Source organism: Macaca fascicularis, chromosome 7 (genome assembly GCF_037993035.2).
Source record: "Macaca fascicularis isolate 582-1 chromosome 7, T2T-MFA8v1.1".
Classification (NCBI taxonomy): Eukaryota; Metazoa; Chordata; class Mammalia; order Primates; family Cercopithecidae; genus Macaca; species Macaca fascicularis.
The window spans coordinates 47,953,525-47,973,748 of NC_088381.1; the positions used below are offsets into that span (position 1 = coordinate 47,953,525).

The following is a 20,224-nucleotide window of genomic DNA, read 5'->3' on the forward strand; positions in this document are numbered from 1 at the left end:
CTGTGCTGTGTTAGAACACCTCACATTGCCAGAGGTACTGCTTGAGAAAATACAAATGGCTGCAAGACCTAAGAACCTGGAAACAAGTGATAAAAACCAATTTGCAGTTAGAATATGTGTCCTTAAGTCCACGCTCTATAATGGAAATATTTCACTCTGCACGAGCCAGGCAGGCCTTTTCCCGGGGCCTGTTGGTCTTGGTTTGGCTGCAGCTTGGTTATCTGAATGTTTCCAAGACCAAGGCAGATTCAGAGGGAGCCCAGTTAAGAGGACACAGGGTCACTGACAGTACAGTAAACAACACCTGATAGCAGGAAGGAGACAGCTAAATGCCAGCCAGATTCCAAAAGCCCTAAGGGTCTGAGGATCTCAAGCCCCAGGCTGCTGTACGCCTAAGACCAAAGACTGCCACCTTGGGCTGCACAAATTGATTGATATTCACCTTGGTGCCTCTGAGCCATCTAAGAAAGGTTACTTAAGCTCAGATTAATTTGTGTAAGAAAACAGAGGAAATAAATAGAACGTATTTTTTTAAGTTTGGGATTTATGTGGTTAGCTTCATTTATTTTGAAATTTAGAATGTCCTCTGGTGGGACTGGATGAATGCAGCTTTATTGCATCCACCTAGTTTCTGATGATTCTTGCAAGCAGTGGCAGAAAATAAAGGAGCCCATGAAGCCACCAGGCTTCCCCACCTCATGCAGAGTGGGGAAGAAAGTGGATGTAATCAAATGGCAAATGCTTGTTTTGTAAAAATATGTTGTGTCCTAATGAGGCCCCGTGGCACAGTGGTTAAGAGTCCAGGCCAAGGATCTGACCGCCGGTGTTAGAAATCAGGCTTTACCACTTAGTAGGTATGTGTGGCTCCTTGGCAAATGACTTAGTCTCTCTTTGCCTCAAATTCCTTACCTGCAAAATGGGTATAATAAAAGTGTCTGATAGGATAGTTGTGAAGTATTACTTGTGAGCCCTGAGATCAATGGTAGCCATCAGCTCTTTGTTGGCTAATGTCATTGGTAACCCATCCTCCTTCCTTGCTGCCTTTACTCTTTTTTTTTTTTTTTTTTTTTTTTTTTTGAGACAGAGTCTCGCTCTGTCACCCAGGCTGGAGTGCAGTGGTGCGATCTCAGCTCACTGCAAGCTCTGCCTCCTGGGTTCACGCCATTCTCCTACCTCAGCCTCCCGAGTAGCTGGGACTACAGGCACTTAGCTGTTGTCAGAAGAAGGCAGAGGGCAGAGCTGAGCACAGTGAAAATGCATGCTTAGCAAATATTTTTGTTTTTCTGAGACGGAGTCTTGCTGTGTTGCCCAGGCTGGAGGGCAGTGGTGCAAGCACGGCTCATTGCAACCTCCACCTCTCGGGTTCAAGCGATTCTCCTGCCTCAGCCTCATGAGTAGCTGGGATTACAGGCACACACCACCACGCCCAGCTAAATTTTGTGTTTTTAGTAGAGATGGGGTTTCACTGTGTTGATCAGGCTGGTCTCAAACTTGTGACCTCAAATGATCTGCCTGCCTCGGCCTCCCAAAGCGCTAGGATTACAGAGGTGGGCCGCCGTGCCCGGCCAGCACACATTTGTTATCTCTAGAGTGCACTAGGCAGGATTTCACTTCAATGCTAAGATTTTGGCTCTCTTTTGCTAAGGTCGATATAATTTTATTAGTGATCTGGTTGCTCCCAAAATATCTCTTGGGTTGTATTCACTGAGGAAGAAAGGAAGTAGTTTTTTTTTTTTTTCTTGTTTTCCTTGTTTTGTTACTTGATATGCCCAAGTGGTGGTGTTCACTGAGGTAGTTCGAGGTACACAGGGGCTGTGACAGTATCCACCCTCAGCGCAGCTGAGATGGTAGGGGGCATGGAGAGTGGGACTGGCCAAGGCAAATACAGAAGCCCAGAGCCCCAGTTCCATGATGTAAATCTTGTACCAAATTTCAGTGAGCATTATTTTCTACACGGGGAAATGAAATGATGGAGTGTTTAAAACCTAGAACAGCACTGGGTAGATGGCAGAGCTTTTTTTTTTTTTTTGGTTGGTGTGAAATGTTAGGTTATTTCGACTGCAAGGTGAATCGGAAAGTCTTGGTAGGAATGTAGCTTCCCCCCGCCACTTGGAAAGGAGTGTGTGATTTGTTTGCCAAAGGCCCTGGTAGCCTTCAATCTGTCAAAACGTTGCAAGCTGGGAGCGGTTTGCCAAAGCAAACTATCAAAGTGAAATAACACACGAGTTGCACACACAGAGACACACGCATGCTCTCTCATTCTCCAAACATTAACTTTGAATTGGGTCAGGAGGAACAAGGATTTGGACTAGATTGTTGGTGTTTTGAAAAGAGGTGGGCACAGCTACAGATACCAATTAGCTAAGTATGCGCAAGCGGGGTGAGGTATCCTAAAACAGAGTGTGCTGAGCAGGGGTGGGAAACTTTCAGCCCTTGGCAGAGTTTCCTCTGGCCCCTGGGGTTATATATTGCTGTGCCTGCTGTTATTGTAGCCCAAAGAATAATTGCCCCTCTGGGGGAATTTATTCTATTCCATTCAGAGCAGAGACCATTTAATATCTCAGATTTTACTGCAGAATGAATTTTGTTGGGTACCCCTATGCATTTGAGCTTCAATAGGGCCCAGTAAATGAAGAAAAGAAGCATTTGAACATCTAAATGTAATTTGTGTTGCACTTTTGTAACAATCTTGCTGCCATATCTTGTCATCTTCTAAGGATGGTTTTTCGGAGAGGGGTAACATAGAAATTCAAAAGCAGAACTGATTTTTATAAATCCCTCATAAAAGAAAATTGTAAAAGCTCCCAAAGTGGCTTGGGACATTTTTGAATATGTTAATTCACCGTATTTTCACTTAATCTTGAGATTTCAGGGGTCACCAAGATGGTGAAGCATCATTCTTTAATTCAGTGAATTAAGCTCCTGCTATACAGCAGCCACCCTGCTAGGTGCTGGGGAATAAAGTAGTGACAAAACAAACTCCCTGGTCTCATGGTGCTTACATTCCCTTGGCTAGAGAGAGAGAAATGTAAATAAAGACATAGTATGTGAGACAGTAAGTGCTATGGAGAAAAGGACTGGGCTGGGAGAGGGACCACTGTTTTTTTAGGCTCAAGGAAGCCCTGTGCAGACAAGATCCTTTGGGCAGAGACCTTAAGAAGCGAGGGAATGAGTAGAATTGACCAGGCAACCTGGAATGCAGTTCCTCGGAGTCAGAGGAAAACCTAGATGTGATCTCGCTCCCTCTCCTGCCCCAGGTCCCCCTGAATGCTATGGAAGTGCAACCTCAGATCAGTGATTATCCAAAACTGCTCCGTACAAATATGTGGCTACTGTGTGTGCCAAGAGCTTTGAGGCACTGAGGTGTAACACGTTTATGGAGCTGCTGTTTTTTTTTTTTTTTTTTTCTTTTAACAAAACCACACCAATCTGGTTTTCTTTTTAAATGAGTAAGCAGTGCCAGAATGTGTTACAAATGATTCACATTTGTAGGCCTGGGTTCATAATGTGCTTTCTTGCACATTAACTCATTTGAGGTAGGAAGACAGGTTATATAATTCCCATTTTACAGATGAGGAAACTGAGGCACAGCGAGAGAAGGTGATTTGCCCTAAGTCATGCAACCATGGAGCATGGACTTGTGAGTTGTGATGCACATGTTCTTGGTTTAGAGGTCAAATTGGATCCAGTAGGGATACAGCTAGAAGATTACTGTCCTTTTGCCACCACCGTCTGGGAACCCGCTCTCTTTAATTCTCCTGCCCTATTGCTGGAAGACGTCTTGGGCAATATTTCCAGTGCATTATGTGTGTAATGAACAGGCTCATTTTCAAGTATTTAAAAGTCCAAAGAAAGTTGTGTGTGGTGGGAGTAAGAAGGGGAATCATTTTAGAAGTTATCCAGGACATCGGTAACATCACCATCTAGACCTGAACCATTAGCTTCCTGTGTCCTGAATAGCACAGATCTGTGTATCTGCACTGGACAGTACAGACAATGTTTCCATCATCGTAGAAAACTCTATTGGACAGTGCTGCTCTAGATCCTCAGCAGGTTATAATTCAACTCTTTTATTCTTCTCCCCACTAATTTCATATTATTGTCCCGAATACATCCCTTGTTTGAAAGAATGTTGTTATAAATACAGTATATTAAAAGGAAAGTCTAGGCTGTGCACGGTGCTGATGCCTGTAATCCTAGCACTTTGAGAGGCCGAAGCGGACGGATCACCTGAGGTCAGGAGTTCAAGACCAGCCTGGCCAACATGGTGAAACCCCATCTCCACTAAAAATATAAAAATTAGCCAGGCGTGGTGGTGCCGCCTGTAATTCCAGCTACTGGGGAGGCTGAGGCAGGAGAATCACTTGAGCCCGGGAGGCAGAGATTGCAGTGAGCCGAGATCAAGCCACTGCACTCCAGCCTGGGAGACAGAACGAGACTCAGTTTCAAAGAAAAAATAAAAATAAAAGGAAAGTGTAGTCAGATACAAACATTTTGATCTCTCATCCAGGTAAAAACTTCTTTTCTCCCCTAAGCTGGTCCTGTTGTAGCCTCAGACCCCTGTAGTAGGGAAGAGGGGGTTTGGTTGGTTCCTTCACACTCCTAGTTTCCTGCCCTGCCCACTCACTGTCATTGTGAATTCCTTCAGGGTGAGGCACAGGAGAGGAGAGGAGAGGTAACCGGCAAAGAGGTTCCCAGTGGGACTGCTGTTCCTTGTAATCTGGTGCTGCTGTCCTTGGTTGGCAGATGTCCAAGTTCCAGATTCTCCTCTCTCGGGGCACTTTGGAGAATTTCCCCCTCACTAGGCTCTCCTGCTGCACCATGCCCTCGTGCAGGCTATGCAGATCTGCACCTCCACCCCCCAGCGCCTGTACTCCATGGGTATAAGCGGCAGGCTTACTTTCTAGGAAACGTAGAAAGTAAAATCTTTCTGGTGAAAATCTTTGGTGGAGTCCTTTCCAGATAACCTAAGTTCCGTGTCTTTCCATGGTGCTAAAACATAGCATCTCCTGCCCCACCAGGCTCTAAAAATACAGACTGTTCCCACCTAGCCCTCTCTCCATTCTTCCCTCCTGGATACTCCAGCTAGGGTTTGGCCTTTAGATGTTTTTCAGAGGAGAATCAGGCACTAATCCTTGTACCCCCGGATACCAGGGCATCTGGATCAAGCTCTGAATGTTGTCCCTCTTGCTTGGCTTGGGGAAGAGCTCCTACTTTTCCTTCCCCATAGGGGAGTGGAGGGGCTGTATGCAGCTCTCCTACATCGTTTTCAGGGAAATCCACACCCAGCAAACTCCATCCTCCAGCCTCCTTGTGCATACAGGTGGGAGGTGAGTGAGGGGATGACGGGCACCCACTTTGTCATTCCTGAATAGGCAGTGCAGCTGCTCTCTTTGGAATGTGTGCATACTTAGTACCCATGTTCTCAGCTCTGGATCCTCAGCTGCAACTCCATGACTACAGCCATCTTCCCTGCTTCTCACCACATTGCACAGTCTCTAGCCAGTCTGTCCATGTTCGTTCTGTGTGGTCTGCTGGGTCACTTACTTACAAAACAGGAGCTGGGGTGGAATTTTGGATTCTTAGAAATGGTGGATGCTTCATCGAACTCCACAAGACCTAACCCCCAGCTTCAGGCAGGTTTTGCTCATCTCCACACTGACGTGGTGGTTTTTCTTGGTCTGGGGCAGTGTTTCACATCTCTCAGTTGTGTTGCAAGTCTCAAAAAGGTTGGGAACCACTATATTATTTAACTTAGGTTAAATACCATTTGACAAATGGTCAAAAGATACAGCGGCCTCATTGCAGGGATGCTTAAAATAATGACACTGATGATTTGAAATCATGAGACCTTGGGCATTTAAATTAATTGACAATACTTGTCTCGCCTGTGGTCCGAGGTTACATTTCCAATCACATTCAGGTGGGACTTGGGGCAGGAGAGGGAGTGAAAGATCTAGGTTTTCCTCTGATTCAGAGGAGCTACATTCCAGGTTGCCTGGTCAACTCTACTCCTTCTCTCACCTTCTTAACTTACTAACCATGCCAATTGTTTTACCTCTGTCATATTCAATGATCCTCACAGAAGGTGAGAATGTTTGAGGCATGGAAATGCTAACTGACCCGAGATCACCCAGATGGGAATGATGGAGCTGGGATTCTAGCCTGGCTCCATGCCTTCTCCAGCACACCCTGCTGTCTCAGCCGGCTCCTTTTTCCCCACCTCCTCTTTATTTGATGACATTCCCTAATCAGGGCTGGTGACAGTGAGGCTTAGCACAGCTAATCCCACCCATGGAGAACATATGTGACATCAAAAGGCTGGAAAGAGGCAGAGGAATGGTTCCCAGGAAAGCATGAGCTGTAAGGAGAGGAACTTCTCTGGCAGGCTCAAAGGCCACACGTTTCCCTGAGCCTACCACCCGTGAAGGACCGCATGTGGGCTGCACTAGCACTCCCTCTGCCAGGCATGGTGCATCCTCTTACTCAGTTCTCCCCTGAACCTCTGAGCCAGTTCCAGTTCCTGTTGTTATCCCCATTTTTCGGGGGAGGAGACTGAGACTTAGAGAGGTTAAAGCTCTGACCTAGAACACCCCTGTGGGTAAGCAGGAAGGCTGGGATGTGATCCCACACCTGCCCCATACCATGCCTTGCCACAGCACCATGCTGCCTCCCTCCTATGGGGCCGACACTTTGTGTCTTCACTGGGTCATGTCCCAGGGCCTGGGTTGGGCTGTTCCCCCCCATCCACTGATGAGATGGTGATGCTGCCTTCCACTGGGTGCTATTGCCTGGAACATACTCACCATCTTGCCTGTTGCTATTTTCCCTTTTCAGTGTCCTGGGTTCCCTCCTGCTGCTTGGATTCCAGTTCGTGTGCCCACAGTCCTCCACTCAACACAGGAAGGTAAGCCATGGCCATCCAGAGGTTTTTTTCTCTGCCCAAGAGGCTAGGGTCACTCTGGTCACTGCCCTGAACTTTGTTCTATTTGAAGGTGAGTCACCACTGATCCTGAAAGGAAGCACAATTTACAGAATGTGGAGTGTACTATTCTGTTCTCACATTGCTATAAAGAAATACCTGAGAGTGGGAAATTTACAAAGAGGTTTTATTGGCCCACAGTTCCGCAGGCTGTACAGGAAGCATGATGCTGGCCATCTGCGTGGCTTCTGTGGAGGCCTCAGGAAGCTTACAATTATGATGGAAGACAAAGTGGGAACAGCACTTCACATGGCTGGAGAAGAAGCAAGAGAGAGAACGGGGAGGTGCCATACACTTTTAAACAACCAGATCTCACGAGAACTCATTTTTGCCATGACTGCACCAAGGGGGATAGTGTTAAACCATGAGGAACCATCCCTATGATCCAATCACCTTCCACCAGGCCCCGCCTCCAACATTGGAGATTACAATTGGACATGAGATTTGGGTGGGGACACAGATCCGAACCCTATCATGGAGCTTAAAATGTGAAGCTGGCGCCTGGAGTCGGTCTCTGATTTGAGAGCAATGGCAGCTTTGCAACATGTGTTCGCTACAGTGGACAGCTGAGAGGTCAGTGAGAGCACTCTACAAAGGCATGGGCAGGGCTTAAGGAACCCACTTGGAAATGGAGGAGACCAGTATGGAGCTTTTACCCTCTCTTGGGGCACCTTCAAGGTCAAGGGCAGGGATAGAGCTGCAGCTGTAGCTGTGGCTGTTGCTGTGCAAGAGAACCCCCTGACAGGGAGTCATGATCTTCAGTAGAGGGACACAGTCACTGCCAACTGATGGCCAGGCAGGGATGGAACTGCGAAATAAGAACCTCACCTTCTCTTTCCTCTCACCCATCATTTCCTGTTGGTGACTCCCTTTGGCCAAACCGAGCAGAAGACAGAAGATGGCTTTGATGCAGTCCCCAAAGGCCAGCCTCCTGGGCCACAGGACTGGGTGGAGAAGGGTAGACAGCATCTAAAGGAGCAAATGGACAGTATTGCATACACTTCCCTTCAGGCTTTGTGTGTTTTATAGTAAATGAACCATCCACCATTGCCTGAATAAGCCTAGTGCTGCCCTACAACTGAGCAGGTCCTTGATCAATGTTTCCTTAGAAACAATGCATGACAGGACTCTTAGAAAGTCCCTAGAAGCCCTTCCTGCTACCTAGGAGCTCCTCCTGTCTACCTGGAATCAAATTCAGACTCCTGAGAAGAGATCAGTTATTTGTATCCAAGTGTGACCAAGTTGGTTGACTCCTTTCCTGAGAGAGGCTTTTCTTTTCTTTTTCTTTGTTTTTGAGATGGAGTTTCGCTCTTGTCACCCAGGCTGGAGTGCAATGGCACGATCTCGGCTCACTGCAACCTCTGCCTTCCAGGTTCAAGTGATTCTTCTGCCTCATCCTCCCGAGTAGCTGAGATTACAGGCCTGCGCCACCACACCCAACTGCTTTTTTTTTGTTTTAACAGTAGAGACGGGGTTTCACCATGTTGGCAGGCTAGTCTCGAACTCCTGACCTCAATCAGGTGATTGATCCACCCACCTCGGCCTCCCAAAGTGCTGGGATTATAGGCGTGAGCCACTGCACCGGCCTGAGAGAAGGTTTTCATAGGGGAAATTCAGGACAGAAGGGGGCCAAGAAAAAAGAGTGTGCGCACATATTTGGCTAAACATGACCCTTCTTGGGAGCAGTTCTTCGTGCTTTTATCTGATTATAGTCTAATTTATTTTCTGTTTCAATCTGTTTTTCTGGACCAGGTATAAACCTCTACTGTACTGTATCTCCTACTAGGATGTCAGCTCCATGAAAGTAGGAACTTACTGGTCTTGTTCATGGCCCTATTCCCAGCTCCTAGAATAGAGCCTGGCATGTTGTAGGTGCTCAATAAAATCCTTGTTGAATGACTGACTGAATGGAAAACCTGGCCAAGGTCTAAGCATCATTTCACTGGATTCACCTGGAAATTTGCACCACCCCCCCCCACCCTACTTACTCTGCTACATCATCTCTATTCATAATATCAGGACTCAGAAAGGACAACTGCCTACTTTTATTATGAAGTTATATTATTTATTAATGTTTAGAATTATCAGGTTTGTTAATACTAACAGTTGAATCAATTTACTGTGTTCCTTTTGTTGTTGTTGCTCAAATAGGCTATCATAACTGAAAATACCTTATACATGATCAATGTACTTTGCTGTCTCCTGTAATTTTTCAAGTTAACCTGAATGATATGTGAGTAACCTGAACAAAACGTCCCCAAATAGGTATCACTCTCATCTTTCTTCAAGTGTTTGCTCTGAGAAATGGGGAAAAAAAGATTTATAAGTTATTTTATCATTAAAATTTTTTAATCGATGTAGTCATTGTACAGATTTATGCATACAATTTGGTGTTTCAATACATGTGTATTATATAATGATCAAATCAGGGTATTTAGCATTCTAGTCACCTCATGCACTTATCTTTTTTTTGTGTGTGTGTGGTGAGAACATTGAAAAGCCTCTCTTCTAGCTATTTTGTCATATATAATACCTTACCGTTAACCATCATCAAGCTACTGTGTAATAGAACACCAGAACTTACTCCCCCTGTCTTTGGTAACTTTGTACCCATTGACCAGCCTCTCCCCACTCTCCCCTCTTTTCTTTCCCCTCTTCTCCTCAGTCTCTGGTAACCTCTGTTCTCCTTTCTGCTTCTATATCAACTCTTTTTTTTTTTTCAGATTCCACATATGAGTGAGATCTGTGATATTTGTCTTTCTGTGTCCAGCTTATTTCACTTTAAACATAATAACCTCCAGGTCCATCCATGTTGTCCCAAATGAAAAGATTTCATTCTTTTTAATGGCCAAATAATATTTCCATTGTGTATATATACACCACATTTTCTTTGCTGTTCATTTGTTGTTGGACACTTGGACTGAATCCATACTTTGGTTAATGTGAATAGTGCTGCAGTAAACATAGGGGCACAGATGTTTCTTGAACATTCTGATTTCATTTCCTTTGGATATATATGCAATAGTGGGATTGCTGGATCCTATGGTGGTTCTATTTTTAGTTTATTAAGGAGCCTCCTAATGTTGTCCATGGTGGCTGTACTAATTTACAGTCCCACCAACAGTATGTAAGTGCTCGTTTTCTTCCATATCCTTACCAAACACTTGTTTTATCTTTTATCTTTATTTATTTATTTATTTTTTTGATGGAGTCTTGCATTGCCTTTCCGGGCTGGAGTGCAGTGGCGCGATCTCAACTCACTGCAACCTCCGCCTCCTGGGCTCAAGTGATTCTCCTGCCTCAGCCTCCTGAGTGGCTGGGATTACAGGCATGTACCACCACATCTGGCTAATTTTGTATTTTTAGTAGAGACAGGGTTTCTCCATGTTGATCAGGCTGGTCTTGAAATCCTGACCTCAGGTGATCCACCCACCTCAGCCTTCCAAAGTGTTGGGATTACAGGCAGGAGCCACCGCACCTGGCCAACACTTGTTTTCTTTTGTCGTTTTGATAATAACTGTTCTAACTGGAGGGAGGTGGTATCTCACTGTGGTTTTGATTTGCATTTCCCTGATGATTAGTGATGTTGAGCCTTTGAAAATATATTTTGTGGTCATTTGTATGTCTTCTTTTGATAAATGTCTATTCAGATCATTTGCCTATTTAATCAGATTGTTGAGTTGTTTTTTTTTTTTTTTTTGTTTTGTTTTGTTTTATTTTCGATGTTGAGTTATTTAAGTTCCTTATATATTCCGGATATTAGCTCCTTGTCAGATGTATAGTTGCAAGTATTTTCTCCCATTCTGTACGTTGTCTTTTCAGTTTATTGTGGAAATTTACACCCCCTCACTTCACTGTTTCCATTGCCGTGCAGAAGCAAAGTTTGATGTCATTCCATTTGTTTATCTTTGCTTTTGTTTCCTGTGTTTTTGAGATCTTATTTCTAAAATCCTTGCTCAGCCCAGTGTCATAAACCATTTCCCTTATGTTTTATTCTAGTAGTTTCATAATTTTGGGTTTTGTATTGAATCTTTAATCCATTTTTAGTTGGTCTTAGTAGGTAGGGGTCTAGTCTCTTCTTCTCAGGTGGATATCTAGTTTTCCCAGCATTATTTATTGAAGAGATTGTCTTTTCCTCAATATGTGTTCCTGGCAGCTTTGTTGCCAGGTGGTGTGTGAATTCATTTCTGGCCTCTCTATTCTGTTCCATTGGCCTGTGTGTCTGTTTCATGCCAGTAGCATGCTGCTTTGGTTACTGCAGATGTGTAGTATATTTTGAAGTCAGGTAGTGTGATGCTTCCTTTTGCTCAGGATTACTGTGGCTATTTTGGGTCTTTTGTGGTTCCATATGAATTTTAGGATTATTTTTTCAGTTTCTGTGAATAATGTCATTATTATTTTGATAAGAACTGCATTAAATCTGTAAATTGCTTTGGCTTGCATGGCCATTTTAACAATATTAATTCTTCCAAGCTATGAACATGGGATATTATTCCATTGTTTTTAAAGTTTTCAATGTAGAGATCTTTTACCTCCTTACTTAAGTTTATTCCTAGGTATCTTATTTTAGTTTGTGTATACTATTGTAATTGGAATAATTTTCTCGATTTCTTTTTCAGATAGTTTGTAGTTAGCGTACGGAAATGCTACTGATTTTTGAATTTTGATTTTTTGTGTCCTCTGACTTTACTGAATTAATTAGTTCTAAGAGTTTTTTGGTAGAGTCTTTAGAGTTTTCTGTATGTAAGATTGTGTCATTGCAAACAGGGACAATATGATTTCCTTCTTTCCAATTTGGATGCCCTTTATTTTTTTCTCTTGCCTAATTACTCTGGCTAGGATTCCCTGTGTTGATTAGGGTGGTGAAGGTGGGCATCCTTACCTTGTTCCTGTTCTTAGAGGAAAAGGGGAAAGCTTTGCTCAGTATAATGTTAATATAATTTATACTATTCAGTATACATTATCCAGTATAATGTTAGCTGTGGCTTTGTCATATATGACCTTTATTGTGTTATGGTACATACCTTCTATACTTAATTTGTTGACAGTTATTATCATGAAGGAATGTTGAATTTTGTCAGTTGCTTTTTCTGCATCTTTTGAAATGATCATATGATTTTTGTCTTTCTTTTTGTTCATGTGGTGTGTCACATGTATTGATTTACATATGTTGAATCATCCTTCCATCCCTGGGATGAATCTCATTTGGTATTAGTGAATAATCTTTATACTATGCTATTGAATTCAGTTTGCTAGTGTGTTTTTGAGAATTTTTGCATCTATGTTCATCAGAAATATTGGCTTATAGTTTTCTTTTTTTGTTGTATCCTTGTCTGGTTTTGGAATCAGGATAATGCTGGTCTTGTAATATGAATTTAAAAGTGTTTCCCCTTCTTCAATTTTCTGGAATAGTTTGAAGAGAATTGGTATTGGTTCTTCTTTAAATTGTTTGTAGAATAGAGCAGTGAAGCCATCTGGTCCTGGGTTTTATTTTGATTAAAGACATTTTATTACTGATTCAACTTCCTTACATGCTATCGATCTCTTCAGATTTCCTGTCTTTTCATAATTTAATCTTGGTAGGTTGTATATGTCCAGGAATTTATCCATTTCTTCTGTGTCCTTAAATTTATTGTATAGTTGCTCATAATAGTCTTTTTGTGTTTATCAGTTGTCATGTCTCCTTTTTCATACCTGATTTTATTTATTTGAGTCTTTTCTCTTTTTTTTTCTTAGTTAGTGTATCTAAAGTTTGTCAATTTTGTTTGCTGTTTCAAAACACGAACTCTTTATTTTTTGATCTTTAATTTGTGTGTGTGTGTGTCTTTCGTTCATTTCTACTCTGAGCTTTATTATTTCCTTCCTTCTACCAATTTTGGGTTTAGTTTGTTCTTGAGGTTCATGGTTAAATTATTTATTAGAAATCTTTCTTGTTTTTTGAAGTAGGAGTTACAGGAGGTAATGGAGAAAAGCACCAAAAAACCTATTAACCATTCTTGCTTGTCTGAAGGAATTTTTAAATTTCCCCTTTAATTTCTTCTACTGGTTATGTAGAAGCATGTTGTTTAATGTTTATGTATTTGTAAGGTTTTCAAAGATTTTCTGGTTGATTTCTAGTTTTACTCCATGGTGGTGTGAAAAGATACATGTTACATTATCTTTTTAAATTTGTTAAGACTTGTTTTGTGACCTGACATGTGATCTAACTGGGGAATGTTCCATGTGCAATTGAGAAGAATGAGTATTCTGCATCTCTTGGATGGAATGTTCCGTAATTATCTGTTAGGTCCATTTGGTCTGTGGTGCAGTCTAAGTCCAGCTTTTCTTTGTTGATTGTCTGTCTGGGTGATCTGTCTGTTGTTGAAAGTGCGGTGTTGAAGACCCCTTCTACCATTGTATTGCAGTCTATCTCTAATATTGATATAATAATATTTGCTTTATATATTTAGATGCTCCAGTGTTGGGTGCATACATATTTATAATTGTTATATCCTCTTATTGAAGTGACCCCTTTATCATTGTATAATGACCTTCTTTTTACAGTTTTGGATTTCAAGTCTATTTCATCTGATGTAAGAATGGCTGCTCCTGCTTGCCTTTGGTTTCCGTTTGCATGGAATATGTTTTTCTACCTCTTCACTTTCAGTCTGTGTTTGTCTTTAATGGCGAGGTGAGTTTCTTTTAGGCACCATATAGTTGGATCTTGTTTTGTTTTAATCCATTCAGCCACTCTATTTTTTTAAATTAGAGCATTTAATCCATTTACATTCAAGGTTGTTATTGATAGGTAAGGTTTTCTGCCATTTCGTTAATTGTTTCCTGGTTATTTTGAAGATCCTTTGTTTCTTTCTTCCTTGCTTGTTTACTTGTGTGGTTTAGTGGGTTACTGTGGTGCTAAGCTTTGTTTCTTTTCTCATGTTTATTTGTGTATCTGTTGTAATTTCTTTCTTTGTGGTTACCATGGGGGTAGCATAAACAGTTATAATAGACTATTTCAAGCTTAAAACAACTTAACTTTAGTTGCATTAAAGTACTTTACATTTTTCCTTCACCCCCAATTTGTGTATTGGTTGCCTTAATTTACATCTATATCTTTTGTATGTTCCTCAGCCACTAATTGCAGTTGTTGATGTTTTTGACTTTTTTTGGCTTTAAACCTTCATATTAGAGAACTGAAAGATTTTCATAACACCATTACAGGACTAGGGTATTCAGAGTATGACTATGGATTTACCCAGACTGGTTTTGTATTTTCACATGTTTTCATCATGGTAATTATTGTCTTTCTGTTTCCAGCTATAGCAATTCCATAAGGATTTCTCGATGAATTCTCTCAGTTTTTGCTTGTCTGGGAAGACCTTTATTTCTTCTTCATTTCTGAAAACCAGCTTTGCTGGAAATAGTATTCTTAGCTGGTTGACAGCTTGTTCTTCTTTCAACACTTTGAATAGATCATTTCATTCTCTCCTGGCCTGCAAGGTTTCTGCTAAAAAAAAATCTGCTGGTAGTCTAATGGAGATACTCTTACATGTAACTTATATGTAACTTGATGTTTTTCTCTTGAAGCTTTTAGAATTCTGTCTTTGACTTTTGGCAGTTTGTTTGTAATGTGCCTCAGAGAGGATTTTTGGGAGTTGAATCTCACTAAAGACATTTGACCTTCCTGAATATGGATGTCTACATCTCTCCCAAGACTTAGAGAGTATTGTTGCTGTGGTTAAATCAATTTCCTGTGCCTTTCTCCGTTTCTTCTCTTTCTGAAGTCCTATAATGCAAATATTTGTTCCCTTAATGGTGTCTCATAAGTCCCATGTGCTTTCTTTGTTCTTGTTAATTCTTATTTCTTTTTTCCCTTCCGACTGGGTTATTTCAAAAGGCTTGCCTTCAAGTTCAGAAATTCTTTCTTCTGCTTGATCTGGTCTGTTGTTGAAGCTCTTAATTGTATTTTTTAATTCATTCATTGAATTCATTAGCTCTAAGATTTATTTGGTTCTTTTTTATATATCTGTTTCTTTATTGAATTTCTAATTCAGCTTATGAATTGTTTTCCTGATTTCATTGACTTGTTTGTCTGTATTCTTTTGTATCTTACTGAGTTTCCTTAAAATCATTATTTTGAATTGCTTTTTGGGCATTTCATAAATATCCTTTTCTTTGGGGTCAGTTAATGAAGACTCATTATGCTCCTTTAGGGGTACAATATTTCCTTGCTTTTTCATGTTTCTTGTATCCCTATGTTGATGTCTGTGCATCTAGTAAAACAGTCATTTTTGTAATTTTATGGATTAACTTTCGTAGGAAGAGCCTTTGCCCTGCAGATGGATCCTGAGGTGTTGGTCAGGAATGGTATGTTGACTTTGGTTCTGGGTGGATTCAGTAACATGGTCTCTGTACAGATTTTTCAACTGTGATCCTCATCTGTGGTGTCTGTAATTTTCTCAATGGCCTAGGCTGTAGGAATTTGTGATGCAGTGGTGCAGGTTTGCTGGCAGTGGGGGTGCCAGGTTGCTTGTCAGGCTGAGCACATGTGGGTGTGGTGGGCCAGCAGGCTGTTTGGTGGGCTTTCCAGGAAGGTAGAGCCACTGCTGCATTGGCTGTTGAGTTGTGGTGTGGTGTGCTGCATGGCTGCATGGGGCTCTTTCTGGGCTACCTCCAGTCAAGCTGTCAGGCCAAGGGTATGTGGAGGGGGGCCTGAGTGGTTACGTGGTGCTTTCTCTGCAGGGAGAGGGAGGTGAGACATCTCTAGGCCAGCTATTGGACCAGAGGTGGCTGGGCAGCTGTGCCAGGATCTCACCAGTGGGTAGAGCCACTTTCAAGCTGGCTGTTATGATGGGTGTGAGAGCACATGAGCTGGGTGACTTCACAGGGTTTCCCCACTGTGAAGGTTTGCTTGTTTCCCTGGGGAATAGGGTACCTGATGAATTCAGATATTGTGGTCTTGGTTGTTCCTTTGGGCCTAGGCTCTGGGCAGCTGGCGTATTGGTGCTGCAGGCACCCTTATGAATGTAGTGGAATGACGGTGGAACCTCAGAGATGGAGGGGATTGGTGGCTACTGACCCCCAACACAAGATGCACTCCAGCAATGGGTCAAGTTTCAAGATGGCACCATGCTGTAGCAGGTTAGGTCATGGGGGTAGGAATGCCAAAGTGGTTCCTGTTCTGGGGCAATGCAGCCACATGAACTCCCAGTAACTCTCCACGCAGGTTTCTGGTCCTGTAAGTACCGGGAGACCCTTTTATAGCAAGACTGTTCCTGTCTGTGGAGGTGACGGGGCGAAGGATTCCAGCTTACTTTTTCCCCGTGAGAAGAAGTTTCCCTGGCTCTGAGCTGATCCTGGTGGGGGATAGCATATGGCAGAGGGAGGATATCTCATTTCCCTCTCTGCGGTGCTATCCTGCGCTTCCGTGCTCTATAGAAATTTTGTTGCTCCCCCGGCACTTTCCAGTGTAATTCATTAGTAATTCCAGTCAAAGCATAGTTTATTTATTGTTTTGGTACCTTTTTGTGTCATGCAACTCTGGTTGGCCATCATGCTGACATCACTCTATAAGTTACTCTAGAATGTTTAATTTAAAAACTGAGCAAGAAGTATCACATCTTGGGATATAGTACCTCCTTGTCAAAGTAGTATTAAGAACTTTGTAGTAGAAAGATAGATTAAACCTTTTCCTCAGAATCATGTGGAGATTACTTTATATAGAGAACATACATTTTAGAATAGTTTTTGAATATAATAAATATGTGTACTTGTTATCTTGGCCACCAAGATCATTGCCATTCACTCAAGGCAAGAAAGGATTCACTGCTTTCCTTGGTGGTGAGTTTCTTTTTGATGTTTTATCAGAGCTTTGTGGAACTGTGGCTGTCATCCTGGTTATGTGCTCAAAAACTTGGCAGCAGAAGCAGTACTAGCAGTAGTAACATCCATTTTTTCCTGCAGGATGTGAAATGAGGAAATGCTTATTAAAACAGGAGTCAACATGTTTTTAAATAAAGGGTTGTTGTGAACATTTTAGGCTTTCTGTGCTATAAAGTCTGTCACAATTCTTCAATTGTGCTTTTGCAGCACAAAGGCAGCCATAGACCATGTGTAAATGAATAAGCATGGCTGTGTTCCAATAAAACTTTATTTACAAAAACAGGTGGTGAGCCAGATTTGGCCCATGGGACACAGTTTGCCAACTCTTGCTCTAAAGTCAGGATAGAAAGGCGTTAACTGCAAGTATACATGTTTTGGAATTTGAAGTTGGAAATTTTCTGCTCCTGGGACTTTAAGAAACACAGAAGATTTGGGGAAAAAGTATTTTTTTCATCAAAGCATGAGACTTATGATTGTGATCAAATTGTTTTCATTACTTAGATAATCATAATTGAATTTTTGCTGACCCATTGTTTTGTGGCAAAATCTACTTGCAGTCTTTAGCAGACAGCTGGGGCATAAAGAATTAGAAAACCATTTATGGTAAATTCTTAAGAGACAACATTATTAATTTGTATACACTGTAGTTTAGTATGTATATGAAAACTGCCACTAAAAGACATCACTTTTTTTTCTCAGCACAATGGTGTGTCCAACTTTAGCATATGGAAGCATTTCTACAGTGTAAGTTATTCTGAGGAAAAGACATAATTTGTAAATGCTGTCAAGTAAACTATGCATTTCCACATGCTGCTTGGGTGACTTGATACATCTTTGCAAAAACTGTCCCATAACAGTGCAGGAAAAGAGGACCCTGATGCAGAGTTTAAGTAGTTCTTTCCAGATGTTTCTGCCTAGAAGTCATCCTCATGTTCCTGCAATATGAACAGTATCACAAAGAGCTGTTCCACTTCCATTCTTGGTAATTAATTAAAGATACTTGGCAAATGACTATATTTTTAAAACTTTCTGTGGCTTCATTTGTGGATAAAGTGAAACCAAGAGTAGGAAAAAACTTGAGCAAGACTTTAATAAAACAATAAGTTATTGGTAAGGGAAAATATGTCGATCGTAGAATGCTTTAAAATTAATGAACTGTTCTACTGTCTGCCCAGCAGGAACTCCACGAACAAGTTGTTTTACAAGTCATAATGTGTATGGTCAACATACTGTATGCAGAAAAGATTGTGAGACATTGTATTTTTTAGTTCCACATATGAAAAATCATACATACACTTTAATCACACTGCTCAAACTTTTTTTGTTAACTTTTTAAATTAAAAATACTTATGTTTATTATAGAGAATTTAGAAACAATGAAAACTAGAGGAACCAAAATCTCATTGTCACGGCCACCAGCCAAGGGGAACTGCTTTTTTAAACTGTTATTTATAGAAACTCTAAGAGAACAGAGATACTGCAGAATGAAATAAGGGTGAGGTAAAATATTTGTCTTGCTAACCGATAAGCAAGTCACAATGCGAACAGCGGAGGACCTCGTGATGGGTTACAGGCACTATTAATGCAGTAGGATGTGCAACTAGTGACTTTAGATTGCCCCTTGACAATGTCTTGCAGTTGGATGTTGAGCAGAAAGCCTATAGAAGGGAAAAGGTTTCAGGTTACATAAAACTCAAATTATTGCTTCTATATTCAATAGGAAGAAAGGAAAAAACAGTAATGCACCTAGAGGAAAACAGATGAGAATAGCTTCATAATTTCAGGTAGGCAAAGGTTCTTAAACAAGATACAAAAGTCAGTAACCAAAAAAAAAAAAAAAAAAAAAAATCAGTAACCATAAAAGAATTGTACTACATTTGAGTTGAGGATGTTTAAAAATGGAAACACATCATAAAAAGAGTGAAAAGATAAACCATGGACAGGGTAAAGACATTACAACAATATATTTGGTAAGAGATTTTTATTCAGAATATATAAAGAACCCCTATAGATCATTAAGAAAAAGTTAAGCCATTCAGTTTAAATGGCTTAAACAGACAGTTCATATGAGGGGATATCCAAATAGCTGCTAAGCATATGAAAAGGTAGTCAATCAAAATCATTAGTCCTTAGGTAACTACAAATTAAAATCTCAGTGTGACACTATCAGAATGGCTGAAATGAAAAACACTACCAAGTGTTGGTGAGGATAGGGAGCAATTGGAACTTTCATACACTGCTGGTGGGAGTTTAAATGGTAAACCACTTTGAAAAACTGTCATTGTATCTTAAAGCTAAACATTGCCCATGCTATGATCTGGCTACGGTATTCCTAGGTATTTAGCCAAGATAAATATGGACATATATCCACCAAAACACATGGATAACAATGTTCATAGGAGTTTCATTTACAATAACTGCAAACTGGAAATAACCCAAAAGTCTGTCAATAAGAGAATGGAGAAATACATTATAGTATGTTTATACAAGAGAAAACCAAACAACAGTAAAGAGAAAATAACTTGTTTCTAGCCAAGATAAAGCAGCAGGGATTGGATTTACCTTCTCACTTGAAACAACCAAAAATACCCAGATAACATATATGAAATAATGTTTTTCAAAACCTGGAACTTTAGACAACAAAAGATAGTTGTCACTCAGAGATAGAAAATAAATGAATTAAGTCATAAAATGTCCCCAGCTTACTGCCTTGGGAGTTTCCTAGTCTTGCTGCAGGGAGGGGTATGCTAGGCAGAACCTATTAGACATATTGAGTTAAGGGGATAGACTTAAGAGTCCAGCAAGATGGCTGGGCATGGTGGCTCAAGCCTGTAATCCCAGCACTTTGGGAGGCCAAGGCAGGTGGATCACCTGAGGTCAGGAGTTCAAGACCAGACTGGCCAACATGGTGAAACCCCATCTCTACCAAAAGTACAAATGTTAGCCAGGCATAATGGTGAGTGCCTGTAATCCCAGCTACTCGGGAGGCTGAAGCGGGAGAATCTCTTGAACCCAGGAGGCAGAGGTTGCAGTCAACCGAGATCTCACTGGGCAACAGAGTGAGACTTTGTCTAGGAAAAAAAAAAAAAAGAGTCCAGCAAGACCAAGTGATGATGGTCTGCAGGACAGCAGGACAGAGTACCAGAGAGGAGAGAACTACACAGACAGAAGACTATGGAGCTCTGCAGGAGATCCTCCATAAGGATGCAGCATACGAGTGATCAGCACACACATTTGAGGAAGCAATCTGAGGTTGAGGAAAGAATCTTCCAAGAGAATGAAAAAGAACAGTGCCCAGCATTCATTCAGGACCAAGAACAGTGACTGTTCCCACTAGGCATACTTTAAAAACTCATAATCCAGGAGGCATTAAATAGAATA

At 41.4% G+C, this 20,224-nt stretch overlaps 1 protein-coding gene across 1 annotated transcript in view; it reads left to right on the forward strand.

Moving 5' to 3' along the window:
• Positions 1-20,224, forward strand: part of THSD4 (thrombospondin type 1 domain containing 4) — a 687,670-nt gene that overhangs the window by 32,765 nt on the left and 634,681 nt on the right. The window contains exon 3 of the mRNA XM_045395681.2: positions 6,838-6,907. Within this exon, the coding sequence (XP_045251616.2) occupies positions 6,838-6,907 (70 nt within the window). The remainder of the gene's footprint in view (positions 1-6,837; positions 6,908-20,224) is intronic.